Source organism: Lissotriton vulgaris, chromosome 10, assembly GCF_964263255.1.
Source record: "Lissotriton vulgaris chromosome 10, aLisVul1.2, whole genome shotgun sequence".
Taxonomy (NCBI): domain Eukaryota; kingdom Metazoa; phylum Chordata; class Amphibia; order Caudata; family Salamandridae; genus Lissotriton; species Lissotriton vulgaris.
This window is the reverse complement of record NC_141698.1, coordinates 999,107,874-999,133,358: the sequence shown is the minus strand read 5'-3', so window position 1 is coordinate 999,133,358 and position 25,485 is coordinate 999,107,874. Positions and strand designations below refer to the sequence as shown.

Here is a 25,485-nt window from a genome sequence, read left to right as displayed (position 1 = left end):
AGATCTGGGGATAGTGTTGAACCTTGTGGGACCCCGACGGCAGTAGGACAAGGGGAAGAGGTCGCTTGATTGACCAGGAAACGTTGGGTCCTATTTTGCAGGAAAGATCTAAACCAATTCAGTACATTTCCCGACAAGCCCATCCTTTCTTGTAGCCTGGTCATCAACATTTCATGATTTACCGTGTCAAATGCAGATGACAGGTCTAGGAGAATCAGTAGGCATGCTTGATTTCTGTCTAGGGCTTGTAGGGCGTCATCCACAATGTGCAGGATCGCAGTTTCAGTACTATGCCCAGCTCTAAATCCAGATTGGCAATCGTCTAGTAGTGAGAACTTAGCAATGTGTTGACTCAGTTGGACTTGTACGCATTTCTCAATAGTTTTGGCCAATAAAGGTATGTTGGTCACTGGTCGATAGTTGTTCGGGTCAGTTGCATCCGCTGTCGGTTTTTTGATGATGGGCACAACCTGGCCTGTTTTTAGGCAGTCGGGCAGGGTCCCTTGGGTAAGTGAGGCATTTATTATGTCAGTCCAGATCGGGACTAGGGTATGGCTAATTACTCTAATGCACTTTGCCGGTAGAGGGTCCTGATAGTGGTTGTTCGGTCTGATTCCCATTAGCGTTTTGGTGATCTTATCTTGGTCATACAGTTCGAATGTGTCCCATTTTGCCTTATTTTTTGTTTGGGGACTCTCTGCTGGCTCATTGGCCTCTTCTGTAGGTGAGGTAGGGGTCGAGATGTTGATTGCGGCCGTTGTGAGTTCCACTTCAAGCATTTTCGTTTTTTCCATGAAAAATGTAGAGAATTCCTCACAACTTAAGGGAGTTTTTGGATTCTCGTGAACTGTTTTAGCTAGCTTGTTCGATTGTTGTTTTAGGATCTCAAAGAGTTTCCGGGGTCTGTTTGAGGCATTGTCAAGTTCAGCTTTTATAAAATCTTTTTTGGATTTAATTATCTTCTTGTTATACTGGCTTCTGGTATTCCTGAGGGCTATGAGCTCGGGAGAGGAGGGATGTTGCCTCCATTTCCTTTCGGCCATTCTCAATTTACGCCTGTCCTCATTTAGTGACTCACTGAACCAAGGATTTTTAGGTTTCTCGGATACTCTTTTCAGTGTCTGAGGCATGGTGTCATTGACGATATTTCCTATTGAAGTTAAGTAGTGCTCCGTTAACTCGCTGACATTCAGTCTGTTGTTTGGTGCCTTCAAGACTTCCTCACATCTTTCCACCAATAGTTCCATATTGGCCTCTTTTGTGTCTCGGACCAGTTTTTTGGCCTTGCGGGGTTGTATGGTCTGCGCAAACCTCATCCTGTGCTGGACAATGCAAAATGGTGCTCGTCAGCCTGTCTGCGCGTGAATCAGCTGAGAGTGTGGCACTTATCCAGCTGAGATGCCTCTGTGTGTAACTTGTGCATGTTGAGGCCTCACACATCCTTCCTGTTGGGCCAGGTCCCACGTCGACAGAGAACATTTCTGGTGCTTTGCAGGAGTTTTAAGATGTTCCTGGAGTTTTTTGTTGCTCAAATGGGTGTAATTTCTGATATTTATATGTGTCCCTCATCTTCATTGCTTGATTTCGCTCGTGAAAAAGTGTCACTCATAATCATTGAAATGTCACTCATAATTACACTGAAAATATTAAAATGTCACACATAGGAATTTGAAACCTTAGCAGCTATGTATAAGTACAAATACATTCGGCATTCGACCACTCCTGAGATCGACAGGCTCGTGCTATTGACACAGTGGTGTGGTGGACCCAAAACCTTCGAATTTGTCTCCACTACAAGGGTGGTGCAGGCATCAGGCAGGGTTGATATGGTAACGTCGATTTCTCATAGTCTGATCCGCATGTGATGAGGAGATAGAAGAAGGACTTTATTACAAAAGAACACTTTCAGGGCACCGGTGTAAAACGTTTGGCGGTAGGCAGCTTTGACTGGACAAACGCCATTTCTGAAGTCAAAAGCCAATACGATGGCAATTCTATATTTCAAGGTTCGTTTAAATATATGGTTATTTCAATTATATTTATGTTGACACAAATGCACCCAGTGATTTATAATTATTGAAATATGATTTGAATCGACTCACAGCCAAAATAAATATCATCGTTTGTATTTTTTAAACAGAAACATTCCTTGTTAGACTATGAGGTACTTTTTAATATTAATATAAGTTGCTGCTATTACAAGATGGCTGCCGCTCACGAACGACAGTTTCCACGTCTGTGAAATACTCGAACCGCGGGAAGACGGCAGACTTGTACACACACTCTAAGGTCTTCTTTCCCCAGCCGCGGGATTCAGGGTCGGAGTAGAACAGAAGATGGAGGAGGAAGTGGTGCAGCGACCGGTGTATGTCTACAGCCCGGAGTACATCCGCCTCTGCGACTCCAATATGTCCAAAGTGTCGAAGAGGGTAAGAAGGCGTTAGGGAGCGGGGATACACGGCGAGCGATCGGATGGGAAACCTAAAAGAACTACCGAAATGTGGTTCACAAATGAGGGTCGGGCGAACACTGGGCGTGGCAATTAGAAACAGACTGATATCTCCCACGGAGTAGGAGTGGCCTCAAGGGAGCGGGGGGGTTGAATGTTTTACTTACAGTGCTGTAAAGTAGTCTAATGTCACGTGATAGCTTTTGAAGTCACACCAGGGTTTTTATCCAGTATCGCTTTGCATTCTGGGACTTGTGCCTTCAGTTTTCGTACTTTGCGGGCTTTCACGTTAAGCATGTAGATTTGTTCTGGTTTTAATTAAAGTTTGAACAAAAGCCTCACGTTGGGTAGGCAACTTTCCATTATAACTTAGTAGGGCACTCGGACCTTGCGGAGATACATTACGGGATGTGACGATCAGAGAGCATTTTTGGTGCTTCGGTCTAAATCAGGCCATTTTAAAACATATAAATCCCCCGTAGATTGAGTTTATTGTGTGCTATTACTATTCGTGCTCCAGTCTGGTTTCAATAGCTTTAGCATCTGTTGCAGAAAATCATTGACTACTAGTTATTGCAGCTTTTGAGAGACCAGTTTAGAAGATGAACAACTCTGATATCCACATGAAGTGAAACAGTCTAACTTGGAAATGCCGAATGGTAAATATCAAGGATGTTACAGGTACGTATTTTTCATCATTTGACAACGTTTGAAACATCAATACAAAGGTCATAACTAATAGTTTTTGGTAATAACCAAAGCAACAATTTGTTGACACACAGTTTTACAGAAAGAAAAGAAAAGAAAAGAAAAAACCCAATGCATTTCGGGGCAATGGCCCCTTCGTCGGGGGTCTGAAAAAGAAAACAAGCAAACAAGGAGGCTATTATTCATCAATTTCTCAGAAGACTTAAACATTTCACCCTCAAGAGTATTTTTAACTGGAGCTTACCTAAAAAACAGGGATTAAGTTGATGTCTGTATGTAGTTATTATTCTCTTTATGCAACAATTTCTGAAACACCAAATAAGAACCATAAAGAATCTATTCAAGAGATGCCTTTCCTGTGATCTAATAACCAAAAAAGTGTGAATTGATTAATGTTACCTGTTCGCTTTGTTAAAGTTGCATCTATAACATGAAAAAATAATTTGTATGAATGTCTATAGTCTAATTCCAGTAGATAGCACATATGCGTTTTATGAGATAGAAGTTACAAGGCTCACCTGTACATCAAACAGGTCTCGTGTACGCAAAGGAAACCTAGTCAGAAAAAATAGCTACCGTCAATGAGCTGTTCGTCACGCTAGCGTGAATAAAGAGGTTGCTTAAGAAAAAAGCGGCGTCCTTTACCTGCAGGTCTAAGCGCGGGTGTGTTGACCTCGCAACTGTTTGCCTTCACGATGCTATAAAGACGAAGATAGAAGGACTATTAGCATTGCCCTTTGCATCTTATTGTATCGCTGAGTTATATACGGAAACTATGTGAATGAACTCACCATTTGATATTTTAATGCGCTCGTTCGGAAAATCAAACCGTCCCCTGGCTCACCGGTGGAGAGCTTTTCCCGATACACTGGTCCTTCTCCTATTTCTACCATCCACTCAAAAAAATAGTAGACAATGAAAACAGACTCTAGTCAGACTGCCTGTTACGGCGGCTTGTCTGTCCATACTGCGAGAAACTTTATGTGTCTTCAACGCGATCGACACGATCGGCAGTAAAATAGCCCATATTCTGTGTTTTTAAACTGCTGAAATGCAGTTCATCATGTGGCCCGGAGTCCACCCTACCATTAACGTAAGAACGTACTCAGCATAAAAAAAGTTATTATGTCCACTCGTATGTGCTCATGTGGCAACTATTGCTCTAAATGGACAATGGGCGCATGACGTTGACTTGAAATGAATGAACTGTATGCGTCTTGAGTTATTATGTCCACTCGTATGTGCTCATGTGGCAACTATTGCTCTAAATGGACAATGGGAGCATGACGTTGACTTGAAATGAATGAACTGTATGCGTCTTGAATATATAAGATCAGCATAACAATAATATAACGCACGGTTCGTATATATTACACATCTTACTATTCGACTTCTATATGGAAGTACTTTACACGTCATAAACGTGCTGGACATGAACAGCAGTGTTTTTAATACCTAAATCACTCATTGAGCGCTTTTGGGCAAACGGTGCTATGTAATAAACGTTAGGCGAAATGCTCATGTGGAGCCGGTACACATAATGAAAATTTGTAATCAAAGGAGCTTTTGTTCAAGTTCTGAGGCAATCTAATATCTATAGTGTGCTTTGAGCTGATATGCGTGATTAAGGGAGGTGACATCTTTCTTATCTAAAGCAAAACCATAAGCGCAACAATTAAATTCCTACCTATTTACAAACTATATGTGCATTTCAAATACTGGGTGTGAAGATATAGCCATACCAATATTCAGCTTCTCATAATTATAGACTACATTCAATTAAATCTCATATTCTATAAAGTACCTTTCACTTAATTCCTGCCTATTTACAAGCTATATATACATTTCCAATACCGGGTATGAAAGTTTGAACTGTGTGAATGCTCAGTATTTCATAATTATAGAATACATCCAGTTGAATCTCGTGTTTTATGGGGTGCGTTTTGCTGAATTTAAGGATCATTCTTCACCTAGAATGTTAAAGAAAACATGCCATTTCTATCTTATCATTTAATCCGAGGGGGGCCATTGTCTGTAATCTACGGATCCAATAGACTTCTCTTTGCAGTAGTGCCTTGGCATTATCCATGCCTAGTCTTTGAGGTATCAATTCTATGATTTGAAAGCGAAGTTGTGCAATATTGTGGTTTTTGTCCAACCAATGCTGTGCCAAAGGTGACGTTAGATTTTTGTTCCGTATACGACTTTTGTGCTCAGACAGTCTGAGTTTCATCTTTCTGTCAGTTTTGCCTATGTACAATAGGCCACACGGGCACTTGATCGAATATACCACATGTTCTGAGTCGCAGTTTGTGGAATGTCTAAGCAATATTTTTTCTCCAGTTCGTGGGTGCTGCAAGACGTTACCTGAGATTACATTATTACAGTTTTTACAGTTGAAGCACCTCGTAGTTCCTTTATAAGTCAATTCTTGTTGCATTGTCGGTGGCTTACTAAGCAGTTCCTTGAGATTTTGGGCTCTTTTGTATGCAAACAGAGGTCGTTCATTGAATAGTGTACCAAAGTCTTTTTCAGCTAGCAAAATTTCCCATCTTTTTGATATTGTTCTTTTTATGTCTCTAGAAGCAGTCTAATATTTAGACACGAAAACCATTCTAGTGCTTGAATCTTTTGGTTTCTTTTTGAGGAGTTCTGCTCTCGGTATTGCTTTTATTTTTTCAAGGTGTGCTTCCAATAGTTTCTTCGGATAACCTCTATCCAGGTATCGCTGTTTTTGGTCATTTAAACTCTTGTCGCATTGTTCTGAATTAGAAGATATGCGTTTGATCCTCATGAATTGAGATACTGGCAGGTTATCAGGCTGGCTGGGTGGAAGCTGTTGTATAGTAGTGCGGTGTTCTTGTCCGTTGCTTTTTTATGTAGTTTAGTCTGAATAGATCCATCTTTAATTTCAACGAGAACATCCAAGAAAGGTAATGCTGTGCTACTCGCATTGTAAGTGAATTGGATCCTTGGGTCCACAAGATTCAAACTACGAATGTTGTTTATTAGTTCTGCCTTCGGACGCTTCCATATGACGAAAATATCATCTATATAGCGCTTGTAATAGATCAAACCCTGCTGCCAAGTTGGATCCTGTAAGATGTAGTCCAATTCAAATTTTGCCATGTATATGTTGGCATATATACATGCCCCTGGAAAACCCATCGCCGTACCTGTCAATTGGTTGTAGTATTTGTCTTGCCAAAGAAAATAACTGTTGAACAGGCAAAATTCCAGTAATTGCAATAGTAGTATCTTTAGTTCATTGGGTTTGTCTGCTCTAAGTAGAGCCCACTCCATGGCCTCTATCCCTTGCTTATGCGGGATTGATGTGTATAGCGAAGTGACGTCTATGGTACAAAGGGTCCATTCACCGCATCCTGTCGTGTTGATATTCGCCAGATTTCTAAGAAAGTCAGATGTGTCTTGTAGATAGGTTGGCCAATTTTGAATAAATGGTTGCATGTGTGCATCAATGAAAATACCCAAATTTTCAAAAATAGATGAACAACCTGATACTATTGGCCTAAAGGGCGGATTTTCAATGTTTCTGTGCACCTTAGGCAAAAAGTAAATTTTTGGCCTCCGTGGGTAGATCTGCTTGAGGTACCGTTTGGTGTTGTTATCTATCCAGTTCAATTCTTCTGCATTATTTAGTATTTCATCCAAATTTTGAACGATGCTAGTCGTTGGGTCTTGCTCGAGCCGAGCGTAGGTGTTCGCATCATTCACATGCTCGTCGCCTTTTAGTTTGTAGAAAGAAGAGTCCATTATCACTGTCAAGGCCAAGGGTCCTCAGGATCTCACGATGCTCTATGGGGTCCACCTCTCGACAGCCCCTGGGTCTGAATGTGAACAGACACACAGGAATGATCGAGCGAGGGATAATCAGGAAGGGTAGGAAGGGAGCTGCAGGGAAGGGAAGCTGAAACGAGAACAAGGCACCATGAGACAAGCACAGACTTATATACAATTCACTTGGTAGTAACCTGTATCCCCACCCTAGTGTTAAGTGAATGCTGTATACCTGGAAATGAATAATGGGTTGGCTTTGCCTGGCAATCAGAAAAGTTGTACTTGAAGTTATTTCTAGAAGACAAGAATCCTATGGTCAGTTTCTACCATCAGCAAGGTTCTATTAAATTAAACACAACAGTATAAGGTACATACCAACTTAATAGTCAAATAGGGCTTCAACAGGGGTCAGTATGGAAATTAACCTGCCAGGCGAAGCTCATAAGCCCCTGTTGTCAAAAGTAAAGAAAAGAAGACAAAGATTATTGTCTTATGACCTTATTTGTCTTGCCCAGTTACTTCACCAGGCAATACACGATACTGCACACAAATAGCTCCCAATAGTCCTGGATCCTGACGTGAAATATATATAGAAGCCCAGCAAGACTAATCACTGCTTCAGATTGCCAACATTCCCCAAAGTCAAATAGGCACCTTTTGGAATCCCGAGTCTACATACAGATAGTTCCGATATTCCCTTCCTTGAGAGTATGTAGCCCAGGTGGATATCATAGACCAGAACAATCGCACTGTGGTTAGGACGCACAGAAACCCCAGAGCAAACGATGACAGTTCACTGAAAATAAAGAGCTCCCTCGAGTATTCCTCGCCAACTGTAATCAATGAAGATGCCGCTTTTCACAACTGCATCCCACACTGCGGCAAAACAAGAGCCTCAGCCGAGGACTCCACAAGAAATGGGAAGCGCCAGCCGACGCCACCCCCAGACAGAAGCGGAACGCTTCTAAAGTACTCACCAGCCGACACAGAGTGTACAACAAAAAGGATACGCTGGTAACACTCGTAGTCTTGCAGCACACAACCAGAATCAACGGCGGGCGCTTCTGTTCCTTCGTCGGTAATGTTCTCAGCGCGTGTGACGTCATCACACCGGGCGTCGCGCGCGCTGACCCTGGAAACATGGGAAATGTAGTTTTTAGATACCTAAATGTGCCTCAAGGCAGGGTTCGCGTCTAGACCCCGCCGTGAGACTTGACAGTACATCCCTCTCCCGAAGAACACTGACAGAGGCAGGGTTTGGTCGGGAAGCGTTGATGGAACATCCTCACAAACTTGGGTGCATGGACATTGGATGCAGGTTCCCAGGAGTTTTCTTCATTACCATAACCCTTCCAAGCCACCAAATACCACAATCTAGTGCGGTATATTTTAGAGTCCACAATTCCTCTCACCTCATAGTCTTCTTCGTTATTCACGACAACCTCAGCAGGAACCAGTTTTCTGTGCATTCGCGTGGGTTTCACCAAAGACACGTGAAAGGCAGGATGAATGCGTAAAGAAGATGGCAGAGCCAGCTTAACCACCACAGGATTGATTAACTTGACAATCTTGTACGGGCCTATATATTTAGGATTGAAAACACTATAACGCTTAAAGCGTATGTTTTTGGTGGACAACCAGACGTAATCACCCACCTTGTATATTGGCCCCTCTTGTCTGTGCTTGTCCTCATAGGCCTTGTACCTCGCCTTGGTCTGCCGTAACTGGCTCTTGACATGCTGCCATGCCTTACGAATGTTTTGTAGTCTTTCATGTACTTCAGGGACAGGGGTGGCTGATGCAGGATGGTGAAACGGCAGAAAATTAGGATGGAAACCATAGGTGCTAAAAAACGGAGCGGTTTTGGTGGAACTATGTACTGCACTGTTATAGGCTATTTCAGCTAGCCATAATCTGTCTACCCAATCTTCCTTAGGGACCTCAACATAGCATCTCAGGTACTGCTTCAGTGTTTGATTGACCCTTTCGGTTTGCCCATCGGTCTGAGGATGGAAGCTCGTAGAGGTACTAGATGTTATTCCTAAGGCTTTGCACCATGTCTTCCAAAACCTTGCGGTGAACTGGCTACCTCTATCTGAAATTATCACTCGGGGTAACCCATGCAGCCTTACTATGTTGGTGAGAATAAGTCTGGCTAACACGCTAGCTGAAGGAACCTGTTTACAGGCTATGAAATGAGCCATTTTGGTTAAATAGTCGACCACCACCAAAATGGCAGTGCACCCCTGATCTTTCGGCATGCCCACCACAAAGTCCATAGAAATGTTTTCCCAAGGCAACTCAGGAGTGGGAAGTGGCTGTAGCAATCCTGCCTGTCTGGAGTGTTGTACCTTCATTTGGCTACATATAGGACACTCAGCCACCCACTCAGCCACGTCTTTCCTAATGTTTGGCCACCAGAACTGTCTTAGTATTCGTTCCAGAGTCTTACTGATTCCGTTATGGCCCGCACACGGCGCACTATGGCACCACTGGAACACTTGCTTTCTTAAGGCTTGAATGGGCAACAACAGCTGTCTCTGTCTCATCGGAAGACCCTGAACCATCTTCCACTCGTTGTGTTCACCCAACCATTTCTTCCATTCGTCATTCTGGATGTTTCTAATGACACTTCTGAGGAACATCTGGGTACAGGTGACGCCGATCACCTTCTTTGGGTCGATTATGGATTCCTCCCTTACGTCGATCTGTTCCGTCTTGGTGAATTGCCTTGACAATGCGTCCGCCTTTCTGTTATCCTTCCCTGGTCGGTAGGTGACAATGAAGTCGAAGTCCGCAAAATGCATCATCCAACGCATTTGTCTAGGTGTTAGATGTCGTGCAGCAGCCATGTATTGTAGATTACGGTGGTCGGTAAACACAGTTACTACATGTCTTGCTCCCATTAAGTGATGTCTCCATTCCAGGAAAGCGGTTCGTATTGCCAACAACTCTTTTTCAGCAATTACGTAATTCTGCTCCGCCGAATTCAGGGTGCGAGAAAGGTAAGCTACCGGATGTAACTGGCCGGTGTCAGAATGACGTTGGGACAATACACTCCTACTGCAGAGTCAGAAGCATCCGCTTCTACTATAAAAGGTCTACTGGGATCAGCGTGCACCAGCACAGGAGCAGAAACAAAAGCCTTCTTAAGGTCATCGAAACCTTTCTGAGCATCATCCGTCCATTCAAAGGGCACCTTCTTCCTTAATAACCTTGTCATTGGGGAGGCCATGGCTGAGAAGTTTTCAATGAACCGACGATAAAAGTTCGCAAACCCGATGAAACATTGAATGTCCCGTACAGACTTGGGTATGGGCCAATTCTTTACTGCTAGGATCTTTCTTTCAGACATTTCCTGACCATAAGGTGTGAGCACCACCCCTAGGAACTCCACCGATGTGGAGTTAAACTCACACTTACTGAGTTTGCAGTAGAGATGGTGTTCCAGTAATGTTCTCAATACCGCCTTCACATGTTCTACATGTTGTTCTGTGCTGTTGGAATAGATCAGGATGTCGTCAATGTACACCACAACGAAACGATTTAGATAGTTCTTGAGTACATCATCTAGGAAAAACTGGAAGGCGGCTGGCGCATTACAGAGGCCGAAGGGCATCACCAAGTACTCGTAAAGCCCAAAACGGGTCTTGATGGCCGTCTTCCATTCATCTCCTGAACGCATTCGAACCAGGTGATACGCCCCCTTGAGATCCAGTCTCGTAAAAACAACTGCTTCTTTAACTTGTTCCAACAACACGTTGATGAGGGGTAGGGGATATTTATTCTTGACTGTAATGGCGTTTAGGGCCCTATAGTCTGCACAAGCTCGGAGTTCTCCATTAGCTTTCGGGATGAAGAACAACTGGGAGGCTGCTGGGGATTTGGATTCTCTGATAAAGCCGATTTTCAAGAGCTTATCCAGGTATTCACGGAGATGTATGGTTTCCGGCTCAGTAAGTGCATACACTCGCCCCGCTGGGATCTTAGCCCCTGGAATCAGATCAATTTGGCAGTCGTAAGACCGGTGTGGTGGTAATGTTTCTGCCTTCCTTTCGCTGAATACCTCCGCCAATTCACGATACTCAAATGGAAGTTCTACATCCTGTTCAGCCGCGGTAGCTATGTGATGTGTATTAGCTAAACCAGACGCAGGTCTTGAGTGCACAGGGTAACAGTATTGTTGACAGTAATCCGACGTAAAGTGTAAGGTTTGATTTTCCCAATCTATAGTGGGGTTGTGTTTACGCAACCATGGAAGACCCAGAATCATTCCGTACTGAGGTGCATGAATGATATTAAAACACAACCTCTCCTGGTGTTCAGCAACCATTGTCATACCAAGCTCCCTGGTTTGCAGTCGGATAGGACCTGAATCCAATTTTCTGCCATCCACGGCATACACTGCTTCGGGAATCTCTTTTTCTACTAGAGCTATTCCTAAGCCGATGGCCTTGGCATGATCCATAAAACACCCGGTTGCTCCCGAATCCAACATAGCTCTTATCGTTCGTGTCTTCCCTTGTACTTCCAGCCTAACGTCCACAAAAAAATGTAGACCGCCTCGTCTCTCCACTCTGTCCAATGAAGGGATGATAAACGTACTTGAAGGACCCCCTTCCTCCGCCTTCAAGCTTTCTCGTTTCCCGACTCCGGTTCCGCTGCCACCACAGACACCTTCTTGTAATCTGTTCTTGTTTTGTTCCTGTTAGGGCATTCCCGAATGAAGTGTCCCTTCCTTCCACAATACAGACACAAGCCTTTCTTTCGTCTATACTCTCTCTCTTCCGTAGTTAACGGAGACCTCGCGGCTCCTATTTCTATGTGTTCAGGTTTGGATTGGCTTGCCCCTTCTGGCCCTCTGAGATTCTCAAATCTTGGGGTTACCCGATCCTTTCTTCGATTGTCACCCTTACGATCACTCAGGCGATGATCTAGCCGCAAGACTAGGCTGATCATGTCTTCACATGTACTGGGCTGAGGATCTATCTGAGCAAGTACATCCTTCATTTCCTCTGTGAGACCGTTATAGAAAATGGCATGTCTCTTTTCTTCAGGCCAATCCGTTTCCGCGATAAGCCTTCTAAAATCGTTGAGATAGGTTATCAGATCTCTATTACCCTGTTTCAAACCTAGCAACTCCCTGTCTGCTGTTAGTGTAGCTGACCTGCGATTAAAAGTCTTCTCAAAATCAGCCCGAAAAGCCTCCCAGTCTCTTAATAATGGATCATCTCTTTTCACTAATGGTACTGCCCATTGTGCAGCATCTCCCGCTAAGTACGAGATGAGAAAAGCTACCCTGGCGTGATTGGTATTAAATACTTTGGGCTTACAGGAAAAGTGCAATAACACTTGCGTAAGAAATACCTGCACTTTACCGCTATCCCCATGAAAACGTTCGGGAGGGGCCAGGGGGATCGGGGCGGGAACTTCCACTACGACAGAAGAGGCCTGCTGAGTACCAGCACTGAAAGGGTTACGACTCAACCTATCCACTTGAGCCTGCAATGCAGCAGTCTCAGTCCTAGATGCTTGCAACTCTGTTTGGACCAACGCTAGAGCTGCCAGAATATCATCCATAGTGGACATTGTATCGTGAAATCGGGAGGACTAAATTTCTTGGGCCGTTGATTCTGTCAAGGTCAAGGGTCCTCAGGATCTCACGATGCTCTATGGGGTCCACCTCTCGACAGCCCCTGGGTCTGAATGTGAACAGACACACAGGAATGATCGAGCGAGGGATAATCAGGAAGGGTAGGAAGGGAGCTGCAGGGAAGGGAAGCTGAAACGAGAACAAGGCACCATGAGACAAGCACAGACTTATATACAATTCACTTGGTAGTAACCTGTATCCCCACCCTAGTGTTAAGTGAATGCTGTATACCTGGAAATGAATAATGGGTTGGCTTTGCCTGGCAATCAGAAAAGTTGTACTTGAAGTTATTTCTAGAAGACAAGAATCCTATGGTCAGTTTCTACCATCAGCAAGGTTCTATTAAATTAAACACAACAGTATAAGGTACATACCAACATAATAGTCAAATAGGGCTTCAACAGGGGTCAGTATGGAAATTAGCCTGCCAGGCGAAGCTCATAAGCCCCTGTTGTCAAAAGTAAAGAAAAGAAGACAAAGATTATTGTCTTATGACCTTATTTGTCTTGCCCAGTTACTTCACCAGGCAATACACGATACTGCACACAAATAGCTCCCAATAGTCCTGGATCCTGACGTGAAATATATATAGAAGCCCAGCAAGACTAATCACTGCTTCAGATTGCCAACATTCCCCAAAGTCAAATAGGCACCTTTTGGAATCCCGAGTCTACATACAGATAGTTCCGATATTCCCTTCCTTGAGAGTATGTAGCCCAGGTGGATATCATAGACCAGAACAATCGCACTGTGGTTAGGACGCACAGAAACCCCAGAGCAAACGATGACAGTTCACTGAAAATAAAGAGCTCCCTCGAGTATTCCTCGCAAACTGTAATCAATGAAGATGCCGCTTTTCACAACTGCATCCCACACTGCGGCAAAACAAGAGCCTCAGCCGAGGACTCCACAAGAAATGGGAAGCGCCAGCCAACGCCACCCCCAGACAGAAGCGGAACGCTTCTAAAGTACTCACCAGCCGACACAGAGTGTACAACAAAAAGGATACGCTGGTAACGCTCGTAGTCTTGCAGCACACAACCAGAATCAACGGCGGGCGCTTCTGTTCCTTCGTCGGTAATGTTCTCAGCTCGTGTGACGTCATCACACCGGGCGTCGCGCGCGCTGACCCTGGAAACATGGGAAATGTAGTTTTTAGATACCTAAATGCGCCTCAAGGCAGGGTTCGCGTCTAGACCCCGCCGTGAGACTTGACAATCACAAGTGCTCCTTCCTTGTCTGCTTTTTGTATAGTGATGCTGTCATTTCTGCTTAATCGTTGGATGGCACTTTGTTCCGCCCTTGTCAAGTTATTTAATTTCCTTTTATAATGTATTTTGCTTAGATCAGCTTTCACTAGGATTTCAAAAGTATCCAGACTTTTGTGGGACAATGGTGCCATGAAGTTACTTTTGGGTTTAAATAATCTGTCTGCTTCATCCAAATTTTCTGTCGGATTCAAGACCATGAAGAAGTATTTTAGTCTCAGAACTCTCATGAATTTAAAGAAAGATATTTCTGTTTCCAATTCATTTGACTGGTATGTTCTGACAAAAGAGATTCCTTTACTCAAAAGTTTTTCTTCAAAATCCGAAAGCGAATATTTTGAAATGTTTATGACAAATTTTTGGTCTGACTCCGCAGTGATGGTTTTTTTAACTGTTCCCTCTCTTTCTCTCTCTCCCTTTCCTTTTCCTTGTCCTCTTCTCGTCTTTTTTCTTGTTGTGTCGAAGGTAAATCCGGCGGTCTGCTGGAGGGCAGGTCCTTTTCTAAAAAAGCAATTGATGATGTTCCAGGTGTTATCACCATCGAATCGGTAGTTTGACCTGTTCTTTGCGGTGGTTGAGATGCAATGGGTTGTCTTGCGGTGTTTAACTCACTATCAGATACCACACTCTCCTCTGAGGAGGCTGGCTGTTGTTTCTTGCCAGTAAACCTCCTTTTGGCATAAACTTCTGCCCACGTGTATGTCTCGTTAAGCTTATAATCGATAGTATCGCGCTTAAATTTGCGCAGCTTAGTTTCCTGCAACTCTTTTCCATATTTATCGAGACGTGTGTTGGTGTCTTCTAATATTCTTGCCCATTGTGCTTCATCCAAACGCTCAGATAATTCACGCTTTATATTAAAGATTTCTTCTTCAAGATCTTTTATGGTTTTAGCGAGTCCTTCAACTAGCAACAGAATTAGGTCCAGTGAGCACTTATTTAAGATCTCAAACCATTTTTCCATGAATTTTGGATTGTTGAGCCTGTATAACATGGGTCGAATGGCCAATCTAAGACCTCTAGGGATTCTTCTAACCCGGTGGTATTGAATTAAGGTTGTGGCATGTAGACTTTGATTTAATTCCCGTCTGGTTAAGTATTCAAGTTGTTTTAGTTGTTGTTCAACTGATCCTCCTTGTGTATCAAATGTCTTAGCTTCTTTGATAAGTTTGTATATTTGACTAGCCTCATCTGCAGTATAGGCCTTTGTGTTCGCACGATTATCAGTAATTGAGGCGATTGAGTCGAAAGACATTTTCAATTTGGTGCAAATGTTCTTGGGGTGCAGTATGCAATAATATGAATGAAGAAGGGTATTGCACTCGGTATTCTTAATGACTTAAACCTTCTATAACGATATGTGTGCTGTACTAGATTAGTGCCTGCCAACTGAAATTCAAACAATGTATATGGCCTAGTGTCATGAGTCACTAGGACTCTAGTACGCACTACAACAGAATTTTGTTTTTTGCTTTATGCCATTCGGTTTATTTTACATCATTATCTCAAAACCATCAAATATGTTACAGGTACGTATTTTTCATCATTTGACAACGTTTCAAACATCAATACAAAGGCCATAACTAATAGTTTTTGGTAATAACCAAAGCAACAATTTGTTGACACACAGTTTTACAGAAAGAAAAGAAAAGAAAAGAAAAAACCCAATGCATTTCGGGGCAATGGCCCCTTCGTCGGGGGTCTGAAAAAGAAAACAAGCAAACAAGGAGGCTATTATTCATCAATTTCTCAGAAGACTTAAACATTTCACCCTCAAGAGTATTTTTAACTGGAGCTTACCTAAAAAACAGGGATTAAGTTGATGTCTGTGTGTAGGTATTATTCTCTTTATGCAACAATTTCTGAAACACCAAATAAGAACCATAAAGAATCTATTCAAGAGATGCCTTTCCTGTGATCTAATAACCAAAAAAGTGTGAATTGATTAATGTTGCCTGTTCGCTTTGTTAAAGTTGCATCTATAACATGAAAAAATAATTTGTATGAATGTCTATAGTCTAATTCCAGTAGATAGTTCATATGCGTTTTATGAGATAGAAGTTACAAGGCTCACCTGTACATCAAACAGGTCTTGTGTACGCGAAGGAAACCTAGTCAGAAAAAATAGCTACCGTCAATGAGCTGTTCGTCAAGCTAGAGTGAATAAAGTGGGTGCTTAAGAAAAAAGCGGCGTCCTTTACCTGCAGGTCTAAGCGCGGGTGTGTTGACCTCGCAACTGTTTGCCTTCACGATGCTATAAAGACGAAGATAGAAGGACTATTAGCATTGCCCTTTGCATCTTATTGTATCGCTGAGTTATATACGGAAACTATGTGAATGAACTCACCATTTGATATTTTAATGCGCTCGTTCGGAAAATCAAACCGTCCCCTGGCTCACCGGTGGAGAGCTTTTCCCGATACACTGGTCCTTCTTCTATTTCTACCATCCACTCAAAAAAATAGTAGACAATGAAAACAGACTCTAGTCAGACTGCCTGTTTCGGCGGCTTGTCTGTCCATACTGCGAGAAACTTTGTGTCTTCAACGCGATCGACACGATCGGCAGTAAAATAGCCCATATTCTGTGTTTTTAAACTGCTGAAATGCAGTTCATCATGTGGCCCGGAGTCCACCCTACCATTAACGTAAGAACGTACTCAGCATAAAAAAAGTTATTATGTCCACTCGTATGTGCTCATGTGGCAACTATTGCTCTAAATGGACAATGGGCGCATGACGTTGACTTGAAATGAATGAACTGTATGCGTCTTGAGTTATTATGTCCACTCGTATGTGCTCATGTGGCAACTATTGCTCTAAATGGACAATGGGCGATTGACGTTGACTTGAAATGAATGAACTGTATGCGTCTTGAATATATAAGATCAGCATAACAATAATATAACGCACGGTTCGTATATATTACACATCTTACTATTCGACTTCTATATGGAAGTACTTTACACGTCATAAACGTGCTGGACATGAACAGCAGTGTTTTTAATACCTAAATCACTCATTGAGCGCTTTTGGGCAAACGGTGCTATGTAATAAACGTTAGGCGAAATGCTCATGTGGAGCCGGTACACATAATGAAAATTTGTAATCAAAGGAGCTTTTGTTCAAGTTCTGAGGCAATCTAATATCTATAGTGTGCTTTGAGCTGATATGCGTGATTAAGGGAGGTGACATCTTTCTTATCTAAAGCAAAACCATAAGCGCACCAATTAAATTCCTACCTATTTACAAACTATATGTGCATTTCAAATACTGGGTGTGAAGATATAGCCATACCAATATTCAGCTTCTCATAATTATAGACTGCATTCAATTAAATCTCATATTCTATAAAGTACCTTTCACTTAATTCCTGCCTATTTACAAGCTATATATACATTTCCAATACCGGGTATGAAAGTTTGAACTGTGTGAATGCTCAGTATTTCATAATTATAGAATACATCCAGTTGAATCTCGTGTTTTATGGGGTGCGTTTTGCTGAATTTAAGGATCATTCTTCACCTAGAATGTTACAGAAAACATGCCATTTCTATCTTATCATTTAATCCGAGGGGGGCCATTGTCTGTAATCTACGGATCCAATAGACTTCTCCTTGCAGTAGTGCCTTGGCATTATCCATGCCTAGTCTTTGAGGTATCAATTCTATGATTTGAAAGCGAAGTTGTGCAATATTGTGGTTTTTGTCCAACCAATGCTGTGCCAAAGGTGACGTTAGATTTTTGTTCCGTATACGACTCTTGTGCTCAGACAGTCTGAGTTTCATCTTTCTGTCAGTTTTGCCTATGTACAATAGGCCACACGGGCACTTGATCGAATATACCACATGTTCTGAGTCGCAGTTTGTGGAATGTCTAAGCAATATTTTTTCTCCAGTTCGTGGGTGCTGCAAGACGTTACCTGAGATTACATTATTACAGTTTTTACAGTTGAAGCACCTCGTAGTTCTTTTATAAGTCAATTCTTGTTGCATTTTCGGTGGCTTACTAAGCAGTTCCTTGAGATTTTGGGCTCTTTTGTATGCAAACAGAGGTCGTTCATTGAATAGTGTACCAAAGTCTTTTTCAGCTAGCAAAATTTCCCATCTTTTTGATATTGTTCTTTTTATGTCTCTAGAAGCAGTGGAATATTTAGACACGAAAACCATTCTAGTGCTTGAATCTTTTGGTTTCTTTTTGAGGAGTTCTGCTCTCGGTATTGCTTTTATTTTTTCAAGGTGTGCTTCCAATAGTTTCTCCGGATAACCTCTATCCAGGTATCGCTGTTTTTGGTCATTTAAACTCTTGTCGCATTGTTCTGAATTAGAAGATATGCGTTTGATCCTCATGAATTGAGATACTGGCAGGTTATTTATCAGGCTGGCTGGGTGGAAGCTGTTGTATAGTAGTGCGGTGTTCTTGTCCGTTGCTTTTTTATGTAGTTTAGTCTGAATAGATCCATCTTTAATTTCAACGAGAACATCCAAGAAAGGTAATGCTGTGCTACTCGCATTGTAAGTGAATTGGATCCTTGGGTCCACAAGATTCAAACTACGAATGTTGTTTATTAGTTCTGCCTTCGGACGCTTCCATATGACGAAAATATCATCTATATAGCGCTTGTAATAGATCAAACCCTGCTGCCAAGTTGGATCCTGTAAGATGTAGTCCAATTCAAATTTTGCCATGTATATGTTGGCATATATACATGCCCCTGGAAAACCCATCGCCGTACCTGTCAATTGGTTGTAGTATTTGTCTTGCCAAAGAAAATAACTGTTGAACAGGCAAAATTCCAGTAATTGCAATAGTAGTATCTTTAGTTCATTGGGTTTGTCTGCTCTAAGTAGAGCCCACTCCATGGCCTCTATCCCTTGCTTATGCGGGATTGATGTGTATAGCGAAGTGACGTCTATGGTACAAAGGGTCCATTCACCGCATCCTGTCGTGTTGATATTCGCCAGACTTCTAAGAAAGTCAGATGTGTCTTGTAGAAAGGTTGGCCAATTTTGAATAAATGGTTGCATGTGTGCATCGATGAAAATACCCAAATTTTCAAAAATAGATGAACAACCTGATACTATTGGCCTAAAGGGCGGATTTTCAATGTTTTTGTGCACCTTAGGCAAAAAGTAAATTTTTGGCCTCCGTGGGTAGATCTGCTTGAGGTACCGTTTGGTGTTGTTATCTATCCAGTTCAATTCTTCTGCATTATTTAGTATTTCATCCAAATTTTGAACGATGCTAGTCGTTGGGTCTTGCTCGAGCCGAGCGTAGGGGTTCGCATCATTCACATGCTCGTCGCCTTTTAGTTTGTAGAAAGAAGAGTCCATTATCACAAGTGCTCCTCCCTTGTCTGCTTTTTGTATAGTGATGCTGTCATTTCTGCTTAGTCGTTGGATGGCACTTTGTTCCGCCCTTGTCAAGTTATTTAATTTCCTTTTATAATGTATTTTGCTTAGATCAGCTTTCACTAGGATTTCAAAAGTATCCAGACTTTTGTGGGACAATGGTGCCATGAAGTTACTTTTGGGTTTAAATAATCTGTCTGCTTCATCCAAATTTTCTGTCGGATTCAAGACCATGAAGAAGTATTTTAGTCTCAGAACTCTCATGAATTTAAAGAAAGATATTTCTGTTTCCAATTCATTTGACTGGTATGTTCTGACAAAAGAGATTCCTTTGCTCAAAAGTTTTTCTTCAAAATCCGAAAGCGAATATTTTGAAATGTTTATGACAAGTTTTTGGTCTGACTCCGCAGTGATGGTTTTTTTAACTGTTCCCTCTCTTTCTCTCTCTCCCTTTCCTTTTCCTTGTCCTCTTCTCATCTTTTTTCTTGCTGTGTCGAAGGTAAATCCGGCGGTCTGCTGGAGGGCAGGTCCTTTTCTAAAAAAGCAATTGATGATGTTCCAGGTGTTATCACAATCGAATCGGTAGTTTGACCTGTTCTTTGCGGTGGTTGAGATGCAATGGGTTGTCTTGCGGTGTTTAACTCACTATCAGATACCACACTCTCCTCTGAGGAGGCTTGCTGTTGTTTCTTGCCAGTAAACCTCCTTTTGGCATAAACTTCTGCCCACGTGTATCTCTCGTTAAGCTTATAATCGATAGTATCGCGCTTAAATTTGCGCAGCTTAGTTTCCTGCAACTCTTTTCCATATTTATCGAGACGTGTGTTGGTGTCTTCTAATATTCTTGCCCATTGTGCTTCATCCAAACGCTCAGATAATTCACGCTTTATATTAAAGATTTCTTCTTCAAGATCTTTTATGGTTTTAGCGAGTTCTTCAACTAGCAACAGAATTAGGTCCAGTGAGCACTTATTTAAGATCTCAAACCATTTTTCCATGAATTTTGGATTATTGTTGAGCCTGTATAACATGGGTCGAATGGCCAATCTAAGACCTCTAGGGATTCTTCTAACCCGGGTTAGAAGAATCCCTAGAGGTCTTAGATTGGCCATTCGACCCATGTTATACAGGCTCAACAATAATCCAAAATTCATGGAAAAATGGTTTGAGATCTTAAATAAGTGCTCACTGGACCTAATTCTGTTGCTAGTTGAAGAACTCGCTAAAACCATAAAAGATCTTGAAGAAGAAATCTTTAATATAAAGCATGAAATATAGCGTTTGGATGAAGCACAATGGGCAAGAATATTAGAAGACACCAACACACGTCTCGATAAATATGGAAAAGAGTTGCAGGAAACTAAGCTGCGCAAATTTAAGCGCGATACTATCGATTATAAGCTTAACGAGACATACACGTGGGCAGAAGTTTATGCCAAAAGGAGGTTTACTGGCAAGAAACAACAGCAAGCCTCCTCAGAGGAGAGTGTGGTATCTGATAGTGAGTTAAACACCGCAAGACAACCCATTGCATCTCAACCACCGCAAAGAACAGGTCAAACTACCGATGCGATGGTGATAACACCTGGAACATCATCAATTGCTTTTTTAGAAAAGGACCTGCCCTCCAGCAGACCGCCGGATTTACCTTCGACACAACAAGAAAAAAGATGAGAAGAGGACAAGGAAAAGGAAAGGGAGAGAGAGAAAGAGAGGGAACAGTTAAAAAAAACATCACTGCGGAGTCAGACCAAAAACTTGTCATAAACATTTCAAAATATTCGCTTTCGGATTTTGAAGAAAAACTTTTGAGCAAAGGAATCTCTTTTGTCAGAACATACCAGTCAAATGAATTGGAAACAGAAATATCTTTCTTTAAATTCATGAGAGTTCTGAGACTAAAATACTTCTTCATGGTCTTGAATCCGACAGAAAATTTGGATGAAGCAGACAGATTATTTAAACCCAAAAGTAACTTCATGGCACCATTGTCCCACAAAAGTCTGGATACTTTGGAAATCCTAGTGAAAGCTGATCTAAGCAAAATACATTATAAAAGGAAATTAAATAACTTGACAAGGGCGGAACAAAGTGCCATCCAACGATTAAGCAGAAATGACAGCATCACTATACAAAAAGCAGACAAGGGAGGAGCACTTGTGATAATGGACTCTTCTTTCTACAAACTAAAAGGCGGCGAGCATGTGAATGATGCGAACACCTACGCTCGGCTCGAGCAAGACCCAACGACTAGCATCGTTCAAAATTTGGATGAAATACTAAATAATGCAGAAGAATTGAACTGGATAGATAACAACACCAAACGGTACCTCAAGCAGATCTACCCACGGAGGCCAAAAATTTACTTTTTGCCTAAGGTGCACAAAAACATTGAAAATCCGCCCTTTAGGCCAATAGTATCAGGTTGTTCATCTATTTTTGAAAATTTGGGTATTTTCATCGATGCACACATGCAACCATTTATTCAAAATTGGCCAACCTATCTACAAGACACATCTGACTTTCTTAGAAGTCTGGCGAATATCAACACGACAGGATGCGGTGAATGGACCCTTTGTACCATAGACGTCACTTCGCTATACACATCAATCCCGCATAAGCAAGGGATAGAGGCCATGGAGTGGGCTCTACTTAGAGCAGACAAACCCAATGAATTACAGATACTACTATTGCAATTACTAGAATTTTGCCTGTCCAACAGTTATTTTCTTTGGCAAGACAAATACTACAACCAATTTACAGGTACGGCGATGGGTTTTCCAGGGGCATGTATATATGCCAACATATACATGGCAAAATTTGAATTGGACTACATCTTACAGGATCCAACTTGGCAGCAGGGTTTGATCTATTACAAGCGCTATATAGATGATATTTTCTTCATATGGAAGCGTCCGAAGGCAGAACTAATAAACAACATTCGTAGTTTGAATCTTGTGGACCCAAGGATCCAATTCACTTACAATGCGAGTAGCACAGCATTACCTTTCTTGGATGTTCTCGTTGAAATTAAAGATGGATCTATTCAGACTAAACTACATAAAAAAGCAACGGACAAGAACAACACACTACTATACAACAGCTTCCACCCAGCCAGCCTGATAAATAACCTGCCAGTATCTCAATTCATGAGGATCAAACGCCTATCTTCTAATTCAGAACAATGCGACAAGAGTTTAAATGACCAAAAACAGCGATACCTGGATAGAGGTTATCCGAAGAAACTACTGGAAGTACACCTTGAAAAAATAAAAGCAATACCGAGAGCAGAACTCCTCAAAAAGAAACCAAAAGATTCAAGCACTAGAATGGTTTTCGTGTCTAAATATTCGACTGCTTCTAGAGACATAAAAAGAACAATATCAAAAAGATGGGAAATTTTGCTAGCTGAAAAAGACTTTGGTACACTATTCAATGAACGACCTCTGTTTGCATACAAAAGAGCCCAAAATCTCAAGGAACTGCTTAGTAAGCCACCGACAATGCAACAAGAATTGACTTATAAAGGAACGACGAGGTGCTTCAACTGTAAAAACTGTAATAATGTAATCTCAGGTAACGTCTTGCAGCACCCACGAACTGGAGAAAAAATATTGCTTAGACATTCCACAAACTGCGACTCAGAACATGTGGTATATTCGATCAAGTGCCCGTGTGGCCTATTGTACATAGGCAAAACTGACAAAAAGATGAAACTCAGACTGTCTGAGCACAAGAGTCGTATACGGAACAAAAATCTAACGTCACCTTTGACACAGCATTGGTTGGACAAAAACCACAATATTGCACAACTTCGCTTTCAAATCATAGAATTGATACCTCAAAGACTAGGCATGGATAATGCCAAGGCACTACTGCAAAGAGAAGTCTATTGGATCCGTAGATTACAGACAATGGCCCCCCTCGGATTAAATGATAAGATAGAAATGGCATGTTTTCTTTAACATTCTAGGTGAAGAATGATCCTTAAATTCAGCAAAACGCACCCCATAAAACACGAGATTCAACTGGATGTATTCTATAATTATGAAATACTGAGCATTCACACAGTTCAAACTTTCATACCCGGTATTGGAAATGTATATATAGCTTGTAAATAGGCAGGAATTAAGTGAAAGGTACTTTATAGAATATGAGATTTAATTGAATGTAGTCTATAATTATGAGAAGCTGAATATTGGTATGGCTATATCTTCACACCCAGTATTTGAAATGCACATATAGTTTGTAAATAGGTAGGAATTTAATTGTTGCGCTTATGGTTTTGCTTTAGATAAGAAAGATGTCACCTCCCTTAATCACGCATATCAGCTCAAAGCACACTATAGATATTAGATTGCCTCAGAACTTGAACAAAAGCTCCTTTGATTACAAATTTTCATTATGTGTACCGGCTCCACATGAGCATTTCGCCTAACGTTTATTACATAGCACCGTTTGCCCAAAAGCGCTCAATGAGTGATTTAGGTATGAAAAACACTGCTGTTCATGTCCAGCACGTTTATGACGTGTAAAGTACTTCCATATAGAAGTCGAATAATAAGATGTGTAATATATACGAACCGTGCGTTATATTATTGTTATGCTGATCTTATATATTCAAGACGCATACAGTTCATTCATTTCAAGTCAACGTCATGCGCCCATTGTCCATTTAGAGCAATAGTTGCCACATGAGCACATACGAGTGGACATAATAACTCAAGACGCATACAGTTCATTCATTTCAAGTCAACGTCATGCGCCCATTGTCCATTTAGAGCAATAGTTGCCACATGAGCACATACGAGTGGACATAATAACTCAAGACGCATACAGTTCATTCATTTCAAGTCAACGTCATGCGCCCATTGTCCATTTAGAGCAATAGTTGCCACATGAGCACATACGAGTGGACATAATAACTTTTTTTATGCTGAGTACGTTCTTACGTTAATGGTAGGGTGGACTCCGGGCCACATGATGAACTGCATTTCAGCAGTTTAAAAACACAGAATATGGGCTATTTTACTGCCGATCGTGTCGATCGCGTTGAAGACACATAAAGTTTCTCGCAGTATGGACAGACAAGCCGCCGAAACAGGCAGTCTGACTAGAGTCTGTTTTCATTGTCTACTATTTTTTTGAGTGGATGGTAGAAATAGAAGAAGGACCAGTGTATCGGGAAAAGCTCTCCACCGGTGAGCCAGGGGACGGTTTGATTTTCCGAACGAGCGCATTAAAATATCAAATGGTGAGTTCATTCACATAGTTTCCGTATATAACTCAGCGATACAATAAGATGCAAAGGGCAATGCTAATAGTCCTTCTATCTTCATCTTTATAGCATCGTGAAGGCAAACAGTTGCGAGGTCAACACACCCGCGCTTAGACCTGCAGGTAAAGGACGCCGCTTTTTTCTTAAGCACCCACTTTATTCACTCTAGCATGACGAACAGCTCATTGACGGTAGCTATTTTTTCTGACTAGGTTTCCTTCGCGTACACGAGACCTGTTTGATGTACAGGTGAGCCTTGTAACTTCTATCTCATAAAACGCATATGTGCTATCTACTGGAATTAGACTATAGACATTCATACAAATTATTTTTTCATGTTATAGATGCAACTTTAACAAAGCGAACAGGTAACATTAATCAATTCACACTTTTTTGGTTATTAGATCCCAGGAAAGGCATCTCTTGAATAGATTCTTTATGGTTCTTATTTGGTGTTTCAGAAATTGTTGCATAAAGAGAATAATAACTACACACAGACATCAACTTAATCCCTGTTTTTTACGTAAGCTCCAGTTAAAAATACTCTTGAGGGTGAAATGTTTAAGTCTTCTGAGAAATTGATGAATAATAGCCTCCTTGTTTGCTTGTTTTCTTTTTCAGACCCCCGACGAAGGGGCCATTGTCCCGAAATGCATTGGGTTTTTTCTTTTCTTTTCTTTCTGTAAAACTGTGTGTCAACAAATTGTTGCTTTGGTTATTACCAAAAACTATTAGTTATGACCTTTGTATTGATGTTTCAAACGTTGTCAAATGATGAAAAATACGTACCTGTAACATATTTGATGGTTTTGAGATAATGATGTAAAATAAACCGAATGGCATAAAGCAAAAAACAAAATTCTGTTGTAGTGCGTACTAGAGTCCTAGTGACTCATGACACTAGGCCATATACATTGTTTGAATTTCAGTTGGCAGGCACTAATCTAGTACAGCACACGTATCGTTATAGAAGGTTTAAGT

At 41.6% G+C, this 25,485-nt stretch overlaps 1 protein-coding gene across 2 annotated transcripts in view; it reads left to right on the top strand.

Annotated features, from left to right (window-relative positions):
* Positions 1–2,209: 2,209 nt before the first annotated feature.
* HDAC8 (histone deacetylase 8) overlaps positions 2,210–25,485 on the top strand; it is a 673,568-nt gene continuing 650,292 nt past the window's right edge. The window contains exon 1 of one of the 2 annotated variants that reach the window (XM_086942007.1): positions 2,210–2,429. In XM_086942007.1, the coding sequence (XP_086798133.1) occupies positions 2,337–2,429 (93 nt within the window). In that variant the 5' untranslated portion in view covers positions 2,210–2,336. The remainder of the gene's footprint in view (positions 2,430–25,485) is intronic. The other variant, XR_015300718.1, reaches the window with a different exon arrangement.